This window comes from Oncorhynchus gorbuscha, linkage group LG11 (genome assembly GCF_021184085.1).
Source record: "Oncorhynchus gorbuscha isolate QuinsamMale2020 ecotype Even-year linkage group LG11, OgorEven_v1.0, whole genome shotgun sequence".
NCBI classification, from domain to species: Eukaryota; Metazoa; Chordata; class Actinopteri; order Salmoniformes; family Salmonidae; genus Oncorhynchus; species Oncorhynchus gorbuscha.
This window is the reverse complement of record NC_060183.1, coordinates 55,472,708-55,491,432: the sequence shown is the minus strand read 5'-3', so window position 1 is coordinate 55,491,432 and position 18,725 is coordinate 55,472,708. Positions and strand designations below refer to the sequence as shown.

The following is an 18,725-nucleotide window of genomic DNA, read 5'->3' as shown; positions in this document are numbered from 1 at the left end:
TCTCTCTCTCTCTCTCTCTCTCTCTCTCTCTCTCTCTCTCTCTCTCTCTCTCTCTCTCTCTCTGTCTCGTCTCTCGCTGTGCCTTCTTTTCTTTGCTCTCTCTCTCTTTTTCACCCTCTTGATCATTCTCTCCCTCTCTGTCATCTTCTCCTCGAGCATATGCCTTCTGTTTCTCTCTCATCCTCCATCTTACTGTGCTTTCTCTCCACCTCTCTCTCTCTCTACTAGCCCAGTGCCTATCAGGCCCTGCATGCTCAGGCCTCACACAGGTGGGCTACTCTCAGAAAGAGCTTTTTGCATCACATCCCAGACAGAGACTGCCAGCTGGAATAATAAGAGGGTTCTGAAAAGCACCACAGACAGTAAGCCAAGAGTCATTTACTGAAACAGCCACTCTATTTAAGTGGGAGACCTGGCAGTGTGGTGCCAGGACAACAACCTCTCTCTCTCAATGTGAGCAAGATAAAGGAGCTGATCGAACTATAGGAAAAGGAAAAGAAGGGCCGAACAGGCCCCCATTAACATCGACGGGACTGAAGTGAAGCGGGTCGAGTGTTTCAAGTTCCTTGGTGTCCACATCACCAACAAACTATGATGGTCCAAACACACCAAGACAGTTGTGAAGAGGGCACGACAACACCTATTTCCCCTCAGGAGACTGAAAAGATTTGACATGGGTCCTCAGACCCGATGTATATAACTTCACTATTGTTATGTACATTTCTTGTGTTACTTCTTGATTGATTAGATTTTTTTTCTTTAGTTTATTTAGTAAATATTATATTAACTCTATTGCTTGAACTGCATTGTTGGTTAAGGGCTAGTAAGAAAGCATTTCACGGTAAGGAGACCTGCGCATGTGACAAATGCAATTTGATTCGATTCGATGAGTCTTTCCCAGACTGCTGCAATGACAGTCTATTGACTTTCACCTTCAATTTGTCTCGCAGTCCCACTTTCTATGAGCTGATGAATTAGATTGACTAATTCTGGATGATCTGGTGGCTTTACACATCCACACATTTCGGCTAATTTAGCTTCCAGTGTTTGTATCCACACAGATGGAATGTCAAGAGAGGCAGTCTGAAGTGCCTTTGGCCGTCTCTGATCAAAGACCTCTTGGTTGTTTTGAAGGGAATCTTTTGCCAGTCTTTCAGTGTGCTTTAGATTTCAGAGCTGTATTGTTTCAGAGGTTCGTTACAACAGAGCTCTCAGAGAGTTCTTGACTGTTGGCCTCTATTGACCCGTCTTGTTCAGCTTGCCCAGAAAGAGGCAGATTTCTGGAGCAAGAAAACCATTTTATAGTAGCCTATACAGTGTATCCTCAGAATATCTTCCCCCAATACCCTTTGCATATTCTCATTGCTTAGTATCCATGAAGCTTCTTATATTGTAGCCCTGTCTATTATTCCACTCAAGATCCCGCTGAGCAGAGATGGGTGAACATTTGTTATTGATTCAGTGTTGTGCTCACACACAGTCACACATGTACATGTACATTTGTCATGATTCAGTGTTGTGCTCACACATAGTCACACATGTACATGTACATGTACATTTGTCATTGATTCAGTGTTGTGCTCACACACAGTCACACATGTACATGTACATTTGTCATTGATTCAGTGTTGTGCTCACACACAGTCACACATGTAGATGTACATTTGTCATTGATTCAGTGTTGTGCTCACACACAGTCACACATGTAGATGTACATTTGTCATTGATTCAGTGTTGTGCTCACACACAGTCACACATGTACATGTACATTTGTCATTGATTGTAACATTATATTTTCATGACTTTGCTAGCCTGTGTCATCCATTATAATCAAAACATGCTTCCTCTTCATGCCCTCAACTGACTCATTGGTCAGGGCCCATATCCATAAAACGTAGAGGAGAATTGCTGATTTTGAATCAGTTTAGCCTTTTAGATCATAATGAGTAAGATTCCATGGACAGGGGAGGGGCGTGGGGCTGATCCTAGATCAGCGTTCCTACTGTGAGATGCTTTATGAACACAGGCCCAGGCGTTTCCATAACCATGATTGTTTTCTTACGGCTCTCTCCTCCTGTGTCATAGGGATTTCCTTCCTCGTGGTTCTGGCATCGTCACCCGTCGTCCCTTGGTCCTGCAGCTGATCAACTGTCCCACAGGTAAACTCTTCCCCGTTCCCCTCTCTGTCCCACAGGTAAAGTCTTCACCCATCCCTCCCTTCCATCAGAGGCACCTACTGATGCCAGTGGCTTGGTACGTTTGTTATGGTGACTTCGTTAAGCAGAGAATATCTAATAAGCAAGCTTTCAATAACAAGTTTAAGCACCATGCGAAACAGGACAAATAATTTGTCCTCATTTATATTTAATCCAGTCTTATGTAACCACTTCAGAATGTGCCTTTTGGAAGAGATGTATTGCATTTACTGTATAGTACAAAACATCAATACCATCTAAGGTTTATGAAGACCAAACTGTCTCAGACCCTGAATGCTCAGATAATGTATAGCCTGCCCAAAGTAATTCATAATAATATACTTTATTTCTAAAGTGCATTTCTCACACCCCAAAAAATGAAAACAATGAATATTCTATTCATATAATAATAATTCATATTCTGTATTACCAAAAGGCCAAAATGAGCTTCTTCTTATTCTCCAGTCAATACAAGGTCTGTGGCTGTCTCACAGTTTTATCAACAGTGCCATCTAGCTTTGTTACATTTTCCTCCAAACTGAGAGTGATGAAAAGTGAAGAAATGACAGAACAACTCATTTCAATTCAAGTTGCCAAAAATGATTTCCTGTATTTGTCATTATTCCATCCCAGCTTTCTTCTTATATGATCTTGTCATCCTCACTTGTCCTCTCCTTTCCTTTACTCACCTCTGTTCTGTCCCCCTCTCTTTCTGCAGAATATGCTGAGTTCCTTCACTGTAAGGGGAAGAAGTTCACAGACTTCGATGAGGTTCGGGGGGAGATCGAGGCGGAGACGGACCGCATCACTGGGCAGAATAAGGGCATCTCCCCTGTGCCAATCAACCTCAGGGTTTACTCCCCACATGGTGAGGTCACAGAACTACCACACTTGATCATAGGAAAGAGTAGTATAATTCTATACACAGAATTTTGTTAATCAAGTTTCCCTATTATTCAAAATTGGCAACCAAGTTTGATTGTATTGCCAGGGCCTAAAGTGAGTTTCAATCAGTTACTATTCATGATATTATATAGTCCTTTATTTTTCAGGGTTATCATTATTCATCGGTTTTGATATCATATTTAGAAATCTTTCTCCAAACTCTCAACCTCTCTCCTCCTCCCTCTCCCCTCTGCCCTCTCCATACTCTCTTCACCCTCCTCTCTCATCTCCCTTCACCCCTCTCTCCCCTCTCCTTTCACAAATCTCTACCCTCTCCCTTCACAAATCTCTCCCATCTCCCTTCACCCCCTCTCTCCCCTTTCCCTTCACCCCTCTCTCCCCTCTCCCTTCTCCCTTCTCCCTTCACCCTTCACCCCCCTCTCCCCTCTATTTGCACCCCATCTCTCCCCTCTCCTTTCACCCCCTATCTTCCGATATTCAACTCCCCTCTTATCTCTCCGCCCTCTCTCCCCTCTCTTTTCACCCCCTATCTTCCGATATTCAACTCCCCTCTTCTCTCTCCGCCCTCTCTCCCCTCTCTTTTCACCCTCTCTCTCCCCTCTTTTCACCCCTATCTTCCGATATTCAACTCCCCTCTTATCTCTCCGCCCTCTCTCCCCTCTCTTTTCACCCCCTATCTTCCGATATTCGACTCCCCTCTTCTCTCTCCGCCCTCTCTCCCCTCTCTTTTCACCCTCTCTCTCCCCTGTCTTTTCACCCCTATCTTCCGATATTCAACTCCCCTCTTCTCTCTCCGCCCTCTCTCCCTCTCTTTTCACCCCCTCTCTCCCCTCTCCTTTCACCCCTATTTTCCGATATTAAACTCCCCTCTTATCTCTCCGCCCTCTCTCCCCTCTCTTTTCACCCTCTCTCTCCCCTCGCTTTTCACCACCTATCTTCCGATATTTAACTCCCCTCTTCTCTCTCCGCTCTCTCTCCCCTCTCACCACCTATCTTCCGATATTCAACTCCCCTCTTCTCTCTCCGCCCTCTCTCCCCTCTCTTTTCACCCTCTCTCTCCCCTCGCTTTTCACCACCTATCTTCCGATATTCACCTCCCCTCTTCTCTCTCCGCCCTCTCTCCCTTCTCTTTTCACCCCCTCTCTCCCCTCTCTTTTCACCCCCTATCTTCCGATATTCAACTCCCCTCTTCTCTCTCCTCTCTCTCTTCCCTCTCACCCCCTATCTTTCGATATTCACCTCCCCTCTCCTTTCTCCCTTCTCTCCCCTAGTCCTGAACCTGACTCTGGTGGACTTGCCGGGGATGACCAAGGTCCCAGTAGGGGACCAGCCTGCGGACATTGAGCAGCAGATCAGAGACATGTTGTATCAGTTTGTGACGAAGGACAACTGTCTGTTGCTGGCTGTTTCCCCGGCCAACTCTGATCTGGCCAACTCAGATGCCCTGAAGATTGCTAAAGAAGTCGACCCACAAGGTGGGTTGATTGACTAGAGGTTAAAGGCAGAAACTGTAGACCTTCTGGCTCTCATCAGTGCTCTCAGTTTCTTTCACCATCATATTGTGACAGGGCAGTAGTTAGACAAGGATTGGACTTTGTTAATGTATTGTGTGTGTGTGTGTGTGTGTGTGTGTGTGTGTGTGTGTGTGTGTGTGTGTGTGTGTGTGTGTGTGTGTGTGTGTGTGTGTGTGTGTGTGTGTGTGTGTGTGTGTGTGTGTGTGTGTGTGTGTGTGTGTGTGTGCGTGGTGTGCGTGCCCAGGTCAGAGGACCATTGGTGTGATCACCAAGCTGGATCTGATGGACGAGGGGACTGATGCCCGAGAAATTCTGGAGAACAAGCTGCTGCCACTGCGAAGAGGTGAGACTAAACACACACACGCATGCACGCACGCACGCACGCACGCACGCACGCACGCACGCACGCACGCACGCACGCACGCACACACACACACACACACACACACACACACACACACACACACACACATTCTCATCCCATCTCAGTGCTTCCCTCTAGTGGTTATCTAGTTAATAATAATAATAGAAAGTTGGATATAAAACGCCTTTCAACAAACCCAAGGACACTGTACAGCAAGGATAACAGGGATAACAAGGATAACAAGGATAACAGGGATAACAGGGATAACAAGGATAACAAGGATAACGGGGATAACAAGGATAACAAGGATAACAAGGATAACAATGATAACAAGGATAACAAGGATAAAACAATAGAAGAAAACTAAATAAAAGCTACTTAGCTCAAGAGAGAGCTGACTAAGGGCTGAGTTAAGGAGGTCAGAGAGGTAGGAGGTCAGAGAGGTAGGAGGTCAGAGAGGTAGGAGGTCGGAGAGGTATGTGGAGCAGGTCAGAGGTATGAAGGGGCCAGGCCATGGAGGGCCTTGTAGGTGAGGAGTATGATCTTGATAGGTAATGTGCAGTTTGACTGGGAGCCAGGGAAGGTGGTGCAGAGTGATGTGTTCCCAGGGTTTGGTGCATGGGAGAACCCTGGCAGTGGAGTTCCTGGCTTTGCCGGACACCCCAAATAGGACTCCAGTTGTGTTGCTCACTGCAGCAACCAGTGTTACAACCACTCACAGCTCTACAGAGAGAAATGTAGAACGTAGGAGGAGGTAGAGAAACAGAGGAGGTGGGGCGCGATGGAAACAGGGAAGAGAGTGAGAGAGAAAATAAGAATGAAGGAAAGAGAGAGCGAGATGGAGGCGGACAAAAAGAACATCTTGATTTTAGTGACACATCTGGAAAAAATGTCTGTTTGTTTCTTTTTCTGTGCAATAAAATATATTTGTGGGAAACTCTCTAATGCAATTAGGGGACAGACATTTTTCTACTGGTGCTTGAACCCAGGCATGTAGTTCTGTCGCTGTCTTCTCTGTTTCTGTCACTCTCTCGTGTCGGAAGACCTCACGTTAAACCACTAGTATATTTACGAGGCTACTGCCGTTCAGTTAGGTTATAAGGCAAGATATCCTGTTTAACAGAGAACTGCATGAGAAAAAATAACTCAATTGGGATATGTGATCCCTGTTACCCTTGTGGCTACCTTGCCCCCCTCCCCCAATAACCATCACACGATAGGGAAGTGGGAGCTAAAAGTTACCCTCCACACCGCCCTCCGAACTCCCCACCCCTTCAGCCCACTACCTCAGTGTGGTAAAACAAAAAAGACAAACAAACAAGAAAAACCCACACACAGAAAAACTATCTATTAACAAACTTCTTTCCTTTCTTTCTTTCTTTCTCTCCACAAAACAACATTTTGCCAATCTTCGCATCCTGATCTGTCCAGTATCAGCTGACCTCTCTCCCTGCCCCAGGTTACATCGGTGTGGTGAACAGGAGTCAGAAGGACATAGATGGGAAGAAGGACATCACAGCGGCCATGGCTGCAGAGAGGAAGTTCTTCCTGACCCACCCTGGATACAGACACCTGGCTGAACGCATGGGCACCCCCTACCTACAGAAAACACTCAACCAGGTTAGTCCCCTACCTACAGAAAACACTCAACCAGGTTAGTCCCCTACCTACAGAAAACACTCAACCAGGTTAGTCCCCTACCTACAGAAAACACTCAACCAGAGAAAACACTCAACCAGGTTAGTCCCCTACCTACAGAAAACACTCAACCAGGTTAGTCTCCTAGCTACAGAAAACACTCAACCAGGTTAGTCTCCTAGCTACAGAAAACACTCAACCAGGTTAGTCCCCTAGCTACAGAAAACACTCAACCAGGTTAGTCCCCTACCTACAGAAAACACTCAACCAGGTTAGTCCCCTACCTACAGAAAACACTCAACCAGGTTAGTACAGAAAACACCCCAGGTTAGTCCCCTACAGAAAACACTCAACCAGGTTAGTCCCCTACCTACAGAAAATACTCAACCAGGTTAGTCCCCTACCTACAGAAAACACTCAACCAGGTTAGTCCCCTACCTACAGAAAACACTCAACCAGGTTAGTCCCCTACCTACAGAAAACACTCAACCAGGTTAGTCCCCTACCTACAGAAAACACTCAACCAGGTTAGTCCCCTACCTACAGAAAACACTCAACCAGGTTAGTCCCCTACCTACAGAAAACACTCAACCAGGTTAGTCCCCTACCTACAGAAAACACTCAACCAGGTTAGTCCCCTACCTACAGAAAACACTCAACCAAGTCCCCACTCAGAAAAACCAGGTTAGTCCCCTACCTACAGAAAACACTCAACCAGGTTAGTCCCCTACCTACAGAAAACACTCAACCAGGTTAGTCCCCTCAACCTACAGAAAACACTCAACCAGGTTAGTCCCCTACCTACAGAAAACACTCAACCAGGTTAGTCCCCTACCTACAGAAAACACTCAACCAGGTTAGTCCCCTACCTACAGAAAACACTCAACCAGGTTAGTCCCCTACCTACAGAAAACACTCAACCAGGTTAGTCCCCTCAACCAGGTTACAGAAAACACTCAACCAGGTTAGTCCCCTACCTACAGAAAACACTCAACCAGGTTAGTCCCCTACCTACAGAAAACACTCAACCAGGTTAGTCCCCTACCTACAGAAAACACTCAACCAGGTTAGTCCCCTACCTACAGAAAACACTCAACCAGGTTAGTCCCCTACCTACAGAAAACACTCAACCAGGTTAGTCCCCTACCTACAGAAAACACTCAACCAGGTTAGTCCCCTACCTACAGAAAACACTCAACCAGGTTAGTCAACCCCTACCTACAGAAAACACTCAACCAGGTTAGTCCCCTACCTACAGAAAACACTCAACCAGGTTAGTCCCCTACCTACAGAAAACACTCAACCAGGTTAGTCAACCAGGTTAGTCCCTACCTACAGAAAACACTCAACCAGGTTAGTCCCCTACCTACAGAAAACACTCAACCAGGTTAGTCCCCTACCTACAGAAAACACTCAACCAGGTTAGTCCCCTACCTACAGAAAACACTCAACCAGGTTAGTCCCCTGCCTACAGAAAACACTCAACCAGGTTAGTCCCCTACCTACAGAAAACACTCAACCAGGTTAGTCCCCTACCTACAGAAAACACTCAACCAGGTTAGTACAGAAAACACTCAACCAGGTTAGTCCCCTACAGAAAACACTCAACCAGGTTAGTCCCCTACCTACAGAAAACACTCAACCAGGTTAGTCCCCTACCTACAGAAAACACTCAACCAGGTTAGTCCCCTACCTACAGAAAACACTCAACCAGGTTAGTCCCCTACAGAAAACACTCAACCACAGAAAACACTCAACCAGGTTAGGTTAGTCAGAAAACCCAACCAGGTTACCTACAGAAAACACTCAACCAGGTTAGTCCCCCTAGAAAACACTCAACCAGGTTAGTCCCCAGAAAACACTCAACCAGGTTAGTCCCCTACCTACAGAAAACACTCAACCAGGTTAGTCCCCTACCTACAGAAAACACTCAACCAGGTTAGTCCCCTACAGAAAACACTCAACCAGGTTAGTCCCCACCTACAGAAAACACTCAACCAGGTTAGTCCCCTACCTACAGAAAACACTCAACCAGGTTAGTCCCCTACCTACAGAAAACACTCAACCAGGTTAGTCCCCTACCTACAGAAAACACTCAACCAGGTTAGTCCCCTACAGAAAACACTCAACCTACAGAAAACACTCAACCAGGTTAGTCCCCTACCTACAGAAAACACTCAACCAGGTTAGTCCCCTACCTACAGAAAACACTCAACCAGGTTAGTCCCCTGCCTACAGAAAACACTCAACCAGGTTAGTCCCCTACCTACAGAAAACACTCAACCAGGTTAGTCCCCTCAACCACCTACAGAAAACACTCAACCAGGTTAGTCCCCTACCTACAGAAAACACTCAACCAGGTTAGTCCCCTACCTACAGAAAACACTCAACCAGGTTAGTCCCCTACCTACAGAAAACACTCAACCAGGTTAGTCCCCTACCTACAGAAAACACTCAACCAGGTTAGTCCCCTACCTACAGAAAACACTCAACCAGGTTAGTCCCCTACCTACAGAAAACACTCAACCAGGTTAGTCCCCTACCTACAGAAAACACTCAACCAGGTTAGTCCCCTACCTACAGAAAACACTCAACCAGGTTAGTCCCCTGCCTACAGAAAACACTCAACCAGGTTAGTCCCCTACCTACAGAAAACACTCAACCAGGTTAGTCCCCTACAGAAAACCTCAACCAGAAAACACTCAACCAGGTTAGTCCCCAACCAGGTTAGTCCCCCTACAGAAAACACTCAACCAGGTTAGTCCCCGACCTACAGAAAACACTCAACCAGGTTAGTCCCCGACCTACAGAAAACACTCAACCAGGTTAGTCCCCGACCTACAGAAAACACTCAACCAGGTTAGTCCCCGACCTACAGAAAACACTCAACCAGGTTAGTCCCCGACCTACAGAAAACACTCAACCAGGCTGCCAGCTGAGCCATCCACAGGATCTATTTGGATGCTTATGAGGTGTTCATTTTTGATTATTTAAAAAAACATTTATTTCTTTATTTCCCTTTATTTAACCAGGTAGGCCAGTTGAGAACAAGTTCTCATTCACAACTGCGACCTGGCCAAGATAAAGCTAAGCAGTGTGACAAAAACAGCAACACAGTTACACATAAACAAACGTACAGTCAATAACACAAAAGTAAAGAAAAATAGAAAAATGTATGTACAGTGTGTGCAAATGTAGAAGAGTTGTGAGGTAGGCAATAAATAGGCCCTTGAGGCAAAAATAATGACAATTTAGCATTAAGATGATGATGTGCAAGTAGAGATACTGGGGTGCAAAAGGGCAAGTAATAATATGGGGGTGAGGTAATTGGGTGTGCTATTTACAGATTGGCTGTGTACAGGTACAGTGATCAGTAAGCTGCTCTGACAGCTGATGCTTAAAGTTAGAGAGGGAGATGTAAGACTCCAGCTTCAGAGATTTTTGTGTCGTGAGGGCCAGCCAACGAGAGCATACAGGTCGCAGTGGTGGGTAGTATATGGGGCTTTGGTGACAAAACGAATGGCACTGTGATAGACTACATCCAGTTTGCTGAGTAGAGTGTTGAAGCTGTTTTGTAAATGACATCGCTGAAGTCGAGGATTGGTAGGATGGTCAGTTTTATGAGGGTATGTTTGGCAGCGTGAGTGAAGGAGGCTTTGTTGTGAAATAGGAAGCCAATACTCGACTTCTAATAACATCCACTGAAGAGTAGGTGAATGGTAGTAGTATAGTCTAGGATCTGACCACGGTCATCTCTCCAGTCCTATGTTAAAACCCACCCTGACCTTTCACCCTGCAGCAACTGACCAATCACATTCGGGACACTCTGCCGGGGCTGCGGGCCAAGCTGCAGAGCCAGCTGCTGTCTATAGAGAAGGAAGTGGAGGAGTACAAGAACTTCAGACCTGACGACCCCTCCCGCAAGACCAAGGCCCTGTTGCAGTGAGTAGGATACACACTTACATACACACACACACACACACACACACACACACACACACACACACACACACACACACACACACACACACACACACACACACACACACACACACACACACACACACACACACACACACACACACACACACACACACACACTTCATTAACTCCCTTTTCCCTGTATCTCACCCAGGATGGTGCAGCAGTTCTCAGTGGACTTTGAGAAGCGTATCGAGGGCTCTGGGGACCAGATCGACACAGCAGAGTTGTCAGGAGGAGCCCGGATCAACCGCATCTTCCACGAGCGCTTCCCCTTTGAGCTGGTCAAGGTGTGTGCACCATACTGTATGTGTGCGTGTCCCTAACTCTTAGTGTCCATGCAACCCCAGAATGAGACAGACAGTGCCGCGATTTGCCCCCTGCCTCCCTTAGGACCCCAACCCAGAGACTATATGAGGAAAACATTCCTCCCTCCCTCCCCAAACCCCCCCTTCTATCCCTCCCTCCCAGAGCCGCTCAATGAATACAAGCGACCTTAGGTTCCTGTTTCTGCTGTGTGTTGGAGGTGTGTATTCACTATTTAACGGTGTGTTTTCCTTTCTGTGTGTGTACAGATGGAGTTTAACGAGAAGGAGCTTCGCAAGGAGATCAGCTACGCAATCAAGAACATCCACGGCATCAGGCACGTCCCTCATCCCTATCCCTCTCTCTCTCCCTCTCTCCCTACCCCTGTCCTCACCCGCCTGGGTCACCCCTCTGGGCCAGACCAACTCTAATCATCCTCACCCATCTAATCATGAAGACCTCTAGAAAAACGATTGCAGTCCAGCGCCCCTCATACTGTTGCATACTGAGGACATCAGAAACAGAGGTGGAGGGATTTGTGATTAGATCCGTGACCGCTGGTTGGGTGGCATCTTTCTCTCACTCTTTGCCCCGTCCGTCTGTATGTATCTTGTGTGTATGTCTGTCTGACTGTGTGGTGAAGCCTCATATGCCCGTCATGTGTAACCTAGCTCACTCCATCCCCGTCCTACGAAGAATTCCTGTCTTTTACCTAGGTCCAAGAGTGATATAAATCAGAATCAGACAGTGATGTCATCACTCTTCAGGAAGTGAACATGTTGAAAGTGCTTCTTCCTCCCTCTTAACCTAACTCCCATGAGGAGGAAGGCTTCAAGGATAGAAGACGGTTTGAACTGCGTATCAGAACACATATTCCTCCTGACTACCAATAGACCATACATACCTTAACTCTGGTGTAGTTGGTGTAAGATGGTGTAAGATGGTGTAAAGAGAAGCCCAATTGTTTTGCTCTGAACTCCATGAGCAAAAAAATCGAATCAAAACCGATTTTATTTTTCACATGCTTCGTAAACAACTGGTGTAGACTAACAGTGAAATAATTACTTATGGTCCTTTTTCAACAATGCAGGATGCAGAAAACGATTTCTAAATATAATTTACAGTTGAAGTCGGAAGTTTACATACACCTTAGCCAAATACATTTAAACTCAGTTTTTCACAATTCCTGACATTTAATCCTAGAAAAATTCCCTGCCTTAGGTCAGTTAGGATCACCACTTTATTTTAGAATGTGAAATGTCAGAATAATAGTAGAGAGACTGATTTATTTCAGCTTTTATTTCTTTCATCACATTCCCAGTGGGTCAGAAGTTTACATACACTCAATTAGTATTTGGTAGCATTTCCTTTGAATAAAAAAAAAAATCTTGGGTCAAACGTTTTGGGTCGCCTTCTACAAGCTTCCCACAATAAGTTGGGTGACTTTTGGCCCAGGTTTGTAGGCCTCCTTGCTCGCAAACGCTTTTTCAGTTCTACCCACAAAATTTCTATAGGATTGAGGTCAGGGCTTTGTGATGACCACTCCAAGACATTGACTTTGTTGTCCTTAGGCCATTTTGCCACAACTTTGGAAGTATTCTTGGTGGTCATTGTCCATTTGAAAGACCCATTTGCGACCAAGCTTCTACTTCTTGACTGATGTACTGAGATGTTGCTTCAATATATCCAGATCATTTTCTTTCCTCATGATGTCATCTATTTTGTGAAGTGCACCAGTCCCTCCTGCAGCAAAGCACCCCCACAACATGATGCTGCCACCCCCGTGCTTCACAGTTGGGATGGTGTTCTTCGGCTTGCAAGACTCCCTCTTTTTCCTCCAAACATAACAACGGTCAATATGGCCAAACAGTTCTATTTTTGTTTCATCAGACCAGAGGACATTTCTCCAAAAAGTACGGTTTTTGTTCCCATGTGCAGTTGCAAACCATAGTCTGGCTTTTTTATGGTGGTTTTGGAGCAGTGGCTTCTTCCTTGCAGAGCAGCCTTTCAGGTTATGTCGATAAAGGACTTGTTTTACAATGGATAGAGATACTTTTGTACCTGTTTTCTCCAGCATCTTCACAAAGTCCTTGCTGTTGTTCTGGGATTGATTTGTACTTTTCGCACCAAAGTATGTTCATCTCTCGGAGACAGAATGTGTCTCCTTCCTGAGCGGTATGCCGGCTGCGTGGTCCCATGGTGTTTATACTTGCATACTATTGTTTGTACAGCTGAACGTGGTACCTTCAGGCACTTGTAAATTGCTCCCACGGATTAACCAGACTTGTGGAGGTCTACATTTTTTTCTGAGGTCTTGGCTGATTTATTTTGATTTTCCCATGATGTCAAGCAAAGAGGCACTGAGTTTGAAGGTAGGCCTTGAAATAAATCCACAGGTACACCTCCAATTGACTCAAATAATGTCAAATAGCCTATCAGAAGCTTCCAAAGCCATGACATAATTTTCTGGAATTTTCCAAGCTGTTTAAAGGCACAGTCAACTTAGTGTCTGACCCACTGGAATTGTGATCCAGTGAATTATAAGTGAAATAATCGGTCTGTAAACAATTGTTGGAAAAAGTACACGTGTCATGCAAAAAGTAGATGTCCTAACCGACTTGCCAAAACTATAGTTTGTTAACAAGACATTTGTGGAGTGGTTGAAAAACGAGTTTTAATGACTCCAACCTAAGTGTATCTAAACGTTTGACTTCAACTGTACATATATTTTAAAATAAAAACCTTTGAATGAGATGGTGTGTCCAAACTTTTGACTGGTACTGTGTATGTATATATATATATATATATATATATATATATATATATATATATATATATATATATATATATATATATATATATATAGATATAGATATAGATATAGATATAAAAATATTTGACTTCCTTTCCTTGTTACCTTTCATTTGGGGCCAATGATCTGAAAGAAGCAGTTATTAAATGGAAAATGGCTGCAAACACATGCTTACTATGAGGGTGCCCTCTACCCTATAGGTCAGTGGTTCTGAAGGAGGGGAACTGGTAAAGGAAACCATTTAAGAGAATTGGGACACATTTTGTTGTAGTAGTGTAGGGACTCCAATAGGCAGGGTGTCATCCGAGGATTGGATGGCTCATGTACTGTAGCATGTGGGCAAAACTCTTCACAACTTATTATATAAGTTGTGTTCTAAGAGCTCAGTTTTTATCTGCACATTTGAGCTAGCAGAATATTTTCCTGAAACCATAATGTGATGATTTAGTTAAGTTTTTAAGTCATGTTTTCTGCTTTCTGTTGTCATTCTGTTTTTTTGTCTTACTGTGCATGTTTCTTCTTTATGTTGTGGGAGGGGCTCTTTTCAATTAACACTGTTCTCTCTGCCCGACCTCCCTCCCCTTTTCTCCTTTTTTCAAAATGTCTCTCTTTTTTGGGCCTGTTACTGGGCAGAACTGGCCTCTTCACTCCGGACATGGCTTTTGAGACCATTGTGAAAAGGCAGATCGGCAAGATCAAAGAGCCCTGCCAGAAATGTGTGGACATGGTCATTTCTGAGCTAGTCAATACCGTTAGGCAGTGTACTCAGAAGGTAAACACAACACTATGGTTTCACCTCTCCCTCCAACCAAAACCTGCAGCTATGTCATCCCTTTTACCGTATCACCGTTCCGTTCTCCAGACCCTGTTGTCCCGGGTTGGGACAGTAGGGGGCATACTGGGGTAGCGGGGGTATTGTGAGGGACTGCCTGCCTACCGCTTTGGATGGTGTGGCTGGGTACAGTGACCATGGCCATGTTAAAGAACTATGCTTGGTTTAGAATGGGTCTTGATGCTGCCGGGTTGCTGCTACGTGGCTGTATGTCAAGGGTTTAGACACAGGAGTAAAGATTAAAACATTTCAACAAATATTTTTGTTATGAATATGATCAAATGAACATTAATAATTTCATGAATGGTCAAATTAACACATCTTAAGATGTTACAGTTCTGTTAAGTCACGGGTGACTGAGTTAATTTTAGCAGTGGTGACATCATTTTTGATGCCCTGACTGCGTCATCAAAGTGTCACTCAGCTGTTGTCACAGTCAGCCATGTTGGGTGACCTCAGCATCCAGACCTCCTGCTTGTGAGACCGGGTGCTGTGCACCTGCAGCAGACAGAACCCATGACAACGTGAAAGTTTGGTGGCTCATCCAAGGGCCAAGTTCAGCTAGGAGTGCCCTTGAGGACCGCACTCAGCGGAAGAGGCCCCAGTGGTCTTAATATCACTGTGACAAGGCCCAGTTTGGAACGCAGTCTGACCACAGTGGTTCTGGGACAGTGGAATAACAAACGCTGCGGCCCTGCTCTGAGTGGTCAGCTGGGGGATCGGGGGGTGGAAAGAGGGTTGAGAGGGGGTCAAGGTAGAGGGGAGGAGCAAGGTGCTTTGTCTGAGATGGTGGGTGCACAGCTGCGGTCTCAAATGGCTCATGGCTCAGAGCTGTTGACCAGTGGGGTGGTGCAGGCTGTGATCTCTCTCTCTCTCTCTCTCTCTCTCTCTCTCTCTCTCTCTCTCTCTCTCTCTCTCTCTCTCTCTCTCTCTCTCTCTCTCTCTGGATGGAGGGACAGACCTCAGCGCTAGCCTGTTTCGAACAGCTTCAAGGGAAACCAAATGTCTCACTTGCCTTTTTTTTACCCTGTGTACGGTTTCCCCACCTCCCCCTGACTTGTCCCTATCCCCTGTATTTCATCTGCCTTTCAGTCTGTCATCCCTCTTTTTCCCCACCTCCCCCTGACTTGTCCCTATCCCCTGTATTTCATCTGCCTTTCAGTCTGTCATCCCTCTTTTTCCCCACCTCCCCCTGACTTGTCCCTATCTCCTGTATTTCATCTGCCTTTCAGTCTGTCATCCCTCTTTTTCCCCACCTCCCCCTGACTTGTCCCTATCCCCTGTATTTCATCTGCCTTTCAGTCTGTCATCCCTCTTTTCCCCACCTCCCCCTGACTTGTCCCTATCCCCTGTATTTCATCTGCCTTTCAGTCTGTCATCCCTCTTTTCCCCACCTCCCCCTGACTTGTCCCTATCCCCTGTATTTCATCTGCCTTTCAGTCTGTCATCCCTCTTTTTCCCCACCTCCCCTGACTTGTCCCTATCCCCTGTATTTCATCTGCCTTTCAGTCTGTCATCCCTCTTTTTCCCCACCTCCCCTGACTTGTCCCTATCCCCTGTATTTCATCTGCCTTTCAGTCTGTCATCCCTCTTTTTCCCCACCTCCCCCGACTTGTCCCTATCCCCTGTATTTCATCTGCCTTTCAGTCTGTCATCCCTCTTTTTCCCCACCTCCCCCTGACTTGTCCCTATATCCCCTGTATTTAATCTGCCTTTCAGTCTGTCATCCCTCTTTTCCCCCACCTTATCTGTTTCTCTCCTTCTCTGTGTGGCCCTCTTGTATTACTCTTTATTGGCATGGGAAACATATGTTAACATTGCCAAAGCAAGGGAAGTAGATAATAAACAAAAGTGAAATAAGCAATACAAAATAATAGTAAGCATAACACTCACAAACATTCCAAAAGAATAAAAACTTTTGAAAATGTCGTATTATGAGCAAATAAATAAACATAAATATGGGTTGTATTTACAATGGTGTTTGTTCTTCACTGGTTGGTCTTTCTTTGTGGCAACAGGTCACAAATCAAGCTGCTGTGAGGGCATTTCATGGGTATTTCACCCAGTAGATATGGGAGTTTGGGTGAAATACAGTGTGGCATTTCTCTCTTCTGCTTTGACCTGCTCTCTCTCCCTGTGGTTCTCTTCATCTTTTACTCCATTCCTCCATCTCGGTTTCTGTTTCTCTTTGTCTCTTCATCTTGGTTTCTCCCCCTTCTGTTTCTCTATTACTCTACTTCTCTCTCTTCTCTCTCCCGTCACCACCTCCTCTCTACAGGACGGGCCTGTTCACTCCTGACCTGGCCTTTGAGGCCATAGTGAAAAAGCAGATCCAAAAGCTGAAGCAACCCTCACTGAAGTGTATAGATATGGTAGTGAGCGAACTCACCTCAACCATACAAAAGTGTAGTGACAAGGTAACCAATGAACCGAGCCACGTTCGGAGTCTGGCTTGCGTCATTCTTAGAGGTAGGGATAGACCGATGGCTGGACTACAAAAAAAAGGGAGCAAAATATGTGATCTGTTTTAGATCAGCATAGTGGTTAGGGTTGTACATACAGTGCTTTCAGAAAATATTCATACCCTTGATTTATTCCACATTTAGTTCTGTTACAGCCTGAATTCAAAATGAATTACCTAGATTTTGGTTCTCATGCACACACAATACCCCATAATGAGAAAGTGAAAACATGTTTTTCGAAATATGTGCAAATGATTTGAAAATCAGGTGTAGAAATATCACACCCCTCAGTCAATACTTTGTAGAAGCACCTTAAACAGCGAATACAGCTGTGAGACTTTCTGGGTAAGTCTCTAAGAGCTTTCCACACATGGTTTGTGAAACATTTTATCATTATTCTTTTCACAATTCTTCAAGCTCTGTCAAATTGGTTGTTAATCATTGCTTGACAACCATTTTCAGGTTTGCCATAGATTTTCAAGCAGATTTAAGTCAAAAATGTAACTCGGCCACTCAAGAACCTTCAATGTCTTCTTGGTAAGCAACTCCAGTGTAGATTTGGCCTTGTGTGTTAGGTTATTGTCCTGCTGGAAGGCGAATTCATCTCCCAGTGTCTGGTGGAAAGCAGACTGAACCAGGTTTTCCTCTAGGATTTTGCCAGTGCTTAGCTCAATTCTATTTATTTTTGGAAACAGGATGCAGGTTTTGGAATATTTGTATTCTGTATAGGCTTACTTCTTTCCACTTTGTCAATTAGGTTATTATTGTGGAGTAATTACAATGTTGTCGATCCATCTTCAGTTTTCTCCTATCACAACCATTAAACTCCGCAACTCTTTTAAAGTCACCATTGGCCTCATGGTGAAATCCCTGAGTGTTTTCCTTCCTCTCCGGCAACTGAGTTAAGAAGGACGCCTATATCTTTGTAGTGACTGGGCCATACACCATCCAAAGTGTAATTTATAACTTCACCATGCTCAAATAGATATTCAATGTCTGCTTTAAAAAAAAAATCCATCTACCAATAGGTTCCATTCTTTGTGGTTGAATCTGTGTTTGAAGTTCACTGCTCAACTGAGGGACCTTACAGATAATTGTGTGGGGTACAGAGATGAGGTCCATGCAACTTATTATGTGACTTGTTAAGCAAATGTATACTCCTAAAGGCTTGCCATAACAAAGGGGTTGAATACTTATTGACATTTCAGATTTTCATTTTTGAATTTGTAAAAAGTGGTGTATTGTGTGTAGTTCAGTAACAAACAAATCTCATATTAATAAATGTTTTATTCAGGTTGTGACACAACAAAAGGTGGAAGAAGTCAAGGGGTGTGAATACTTTCTGAAGGCCCTGTATATGCTCTCTGTTTGTTCGTTAAGAAGCAACTTAACTAAAATAGCCAATTTATAAATTCTATGATAACCAATTGATAGTTCTTTGAAGTTGTTACTGCTTTTAAGTACAGATGCAGAACGATACAGACTAAACGTGCATACAGCCATGGCCTATGTGTCCGATTGCATTTCTTTAGTTTCACATATACATATGTTCTCCTTGTAGAATGCACAGGAAGCCACACAGCTAGGATATCCTTTCATAGTGTGTCTTTGTCAGTCTCTCCGCTCATACTCTGTAATTCCACAGTTTTCTCCATTTTGATCCACCTCTCCTCCTCTCCGTGGGGTGTTGTACTGCACCGTGTGAGGTGTTGTGG

General features: G+C 44.8%; 1 protein-coding gene across 18 annotated transcripts in view; it reads left to right on the top strand.

Moving 5' to 3' along the window:
* The window catches only part of LOC124048953 (dynamin-1), a 109,489-nt gene that overhangs the window by 20,122 nt on the left and 70,642 nt on the right, over positions 1–18,725 (top strand). For 13 of the 18 annotated variants that reach the window (XM_046370173.1, XM_046370169.1, XM_046370167.1 and 10 more), the window contains exons 2-10: positions 2,086–2,159; positions 2,914–3,063; positions 4,373–4,576; positions 4,860–4,958; positions 6,439–6,599; positions 10,417–10,559; positions 10,753–10,888; positions 11,174–11,241; positions 14,350–14,488. In XM_046370173.1, the coding sequence (XP_046226129.1) occupies positions 2,086–2,159; positions 2,914–3,063; positions 4,373–4,576; positions 4,860–4,958; positions 6,439–6,599; positions 10,417–10,559; positions 10,753–10,888; positions 11,174–11,241; positions 14,350–14,488 (1,174 nt within the window). Of the gene's footprint in view, positions 1–2,085; positions 2,160–2,913; positions 3,064–4,372; positions 4,577–4,859; positions 4,959–6,438; positions 6,600–10,416; positions 10,560–10,752; positions 10,889–11,173; positions 11,242–14,349; positions 14,489–16,826; positions 16,966–18,725 lie in introns of all 18 variants that reach the window. The other 5 variants (XM_046370174.1, XM_046370170.1, XM_046370164.1 and 2 more) reach the window with 1 other exon arrangement.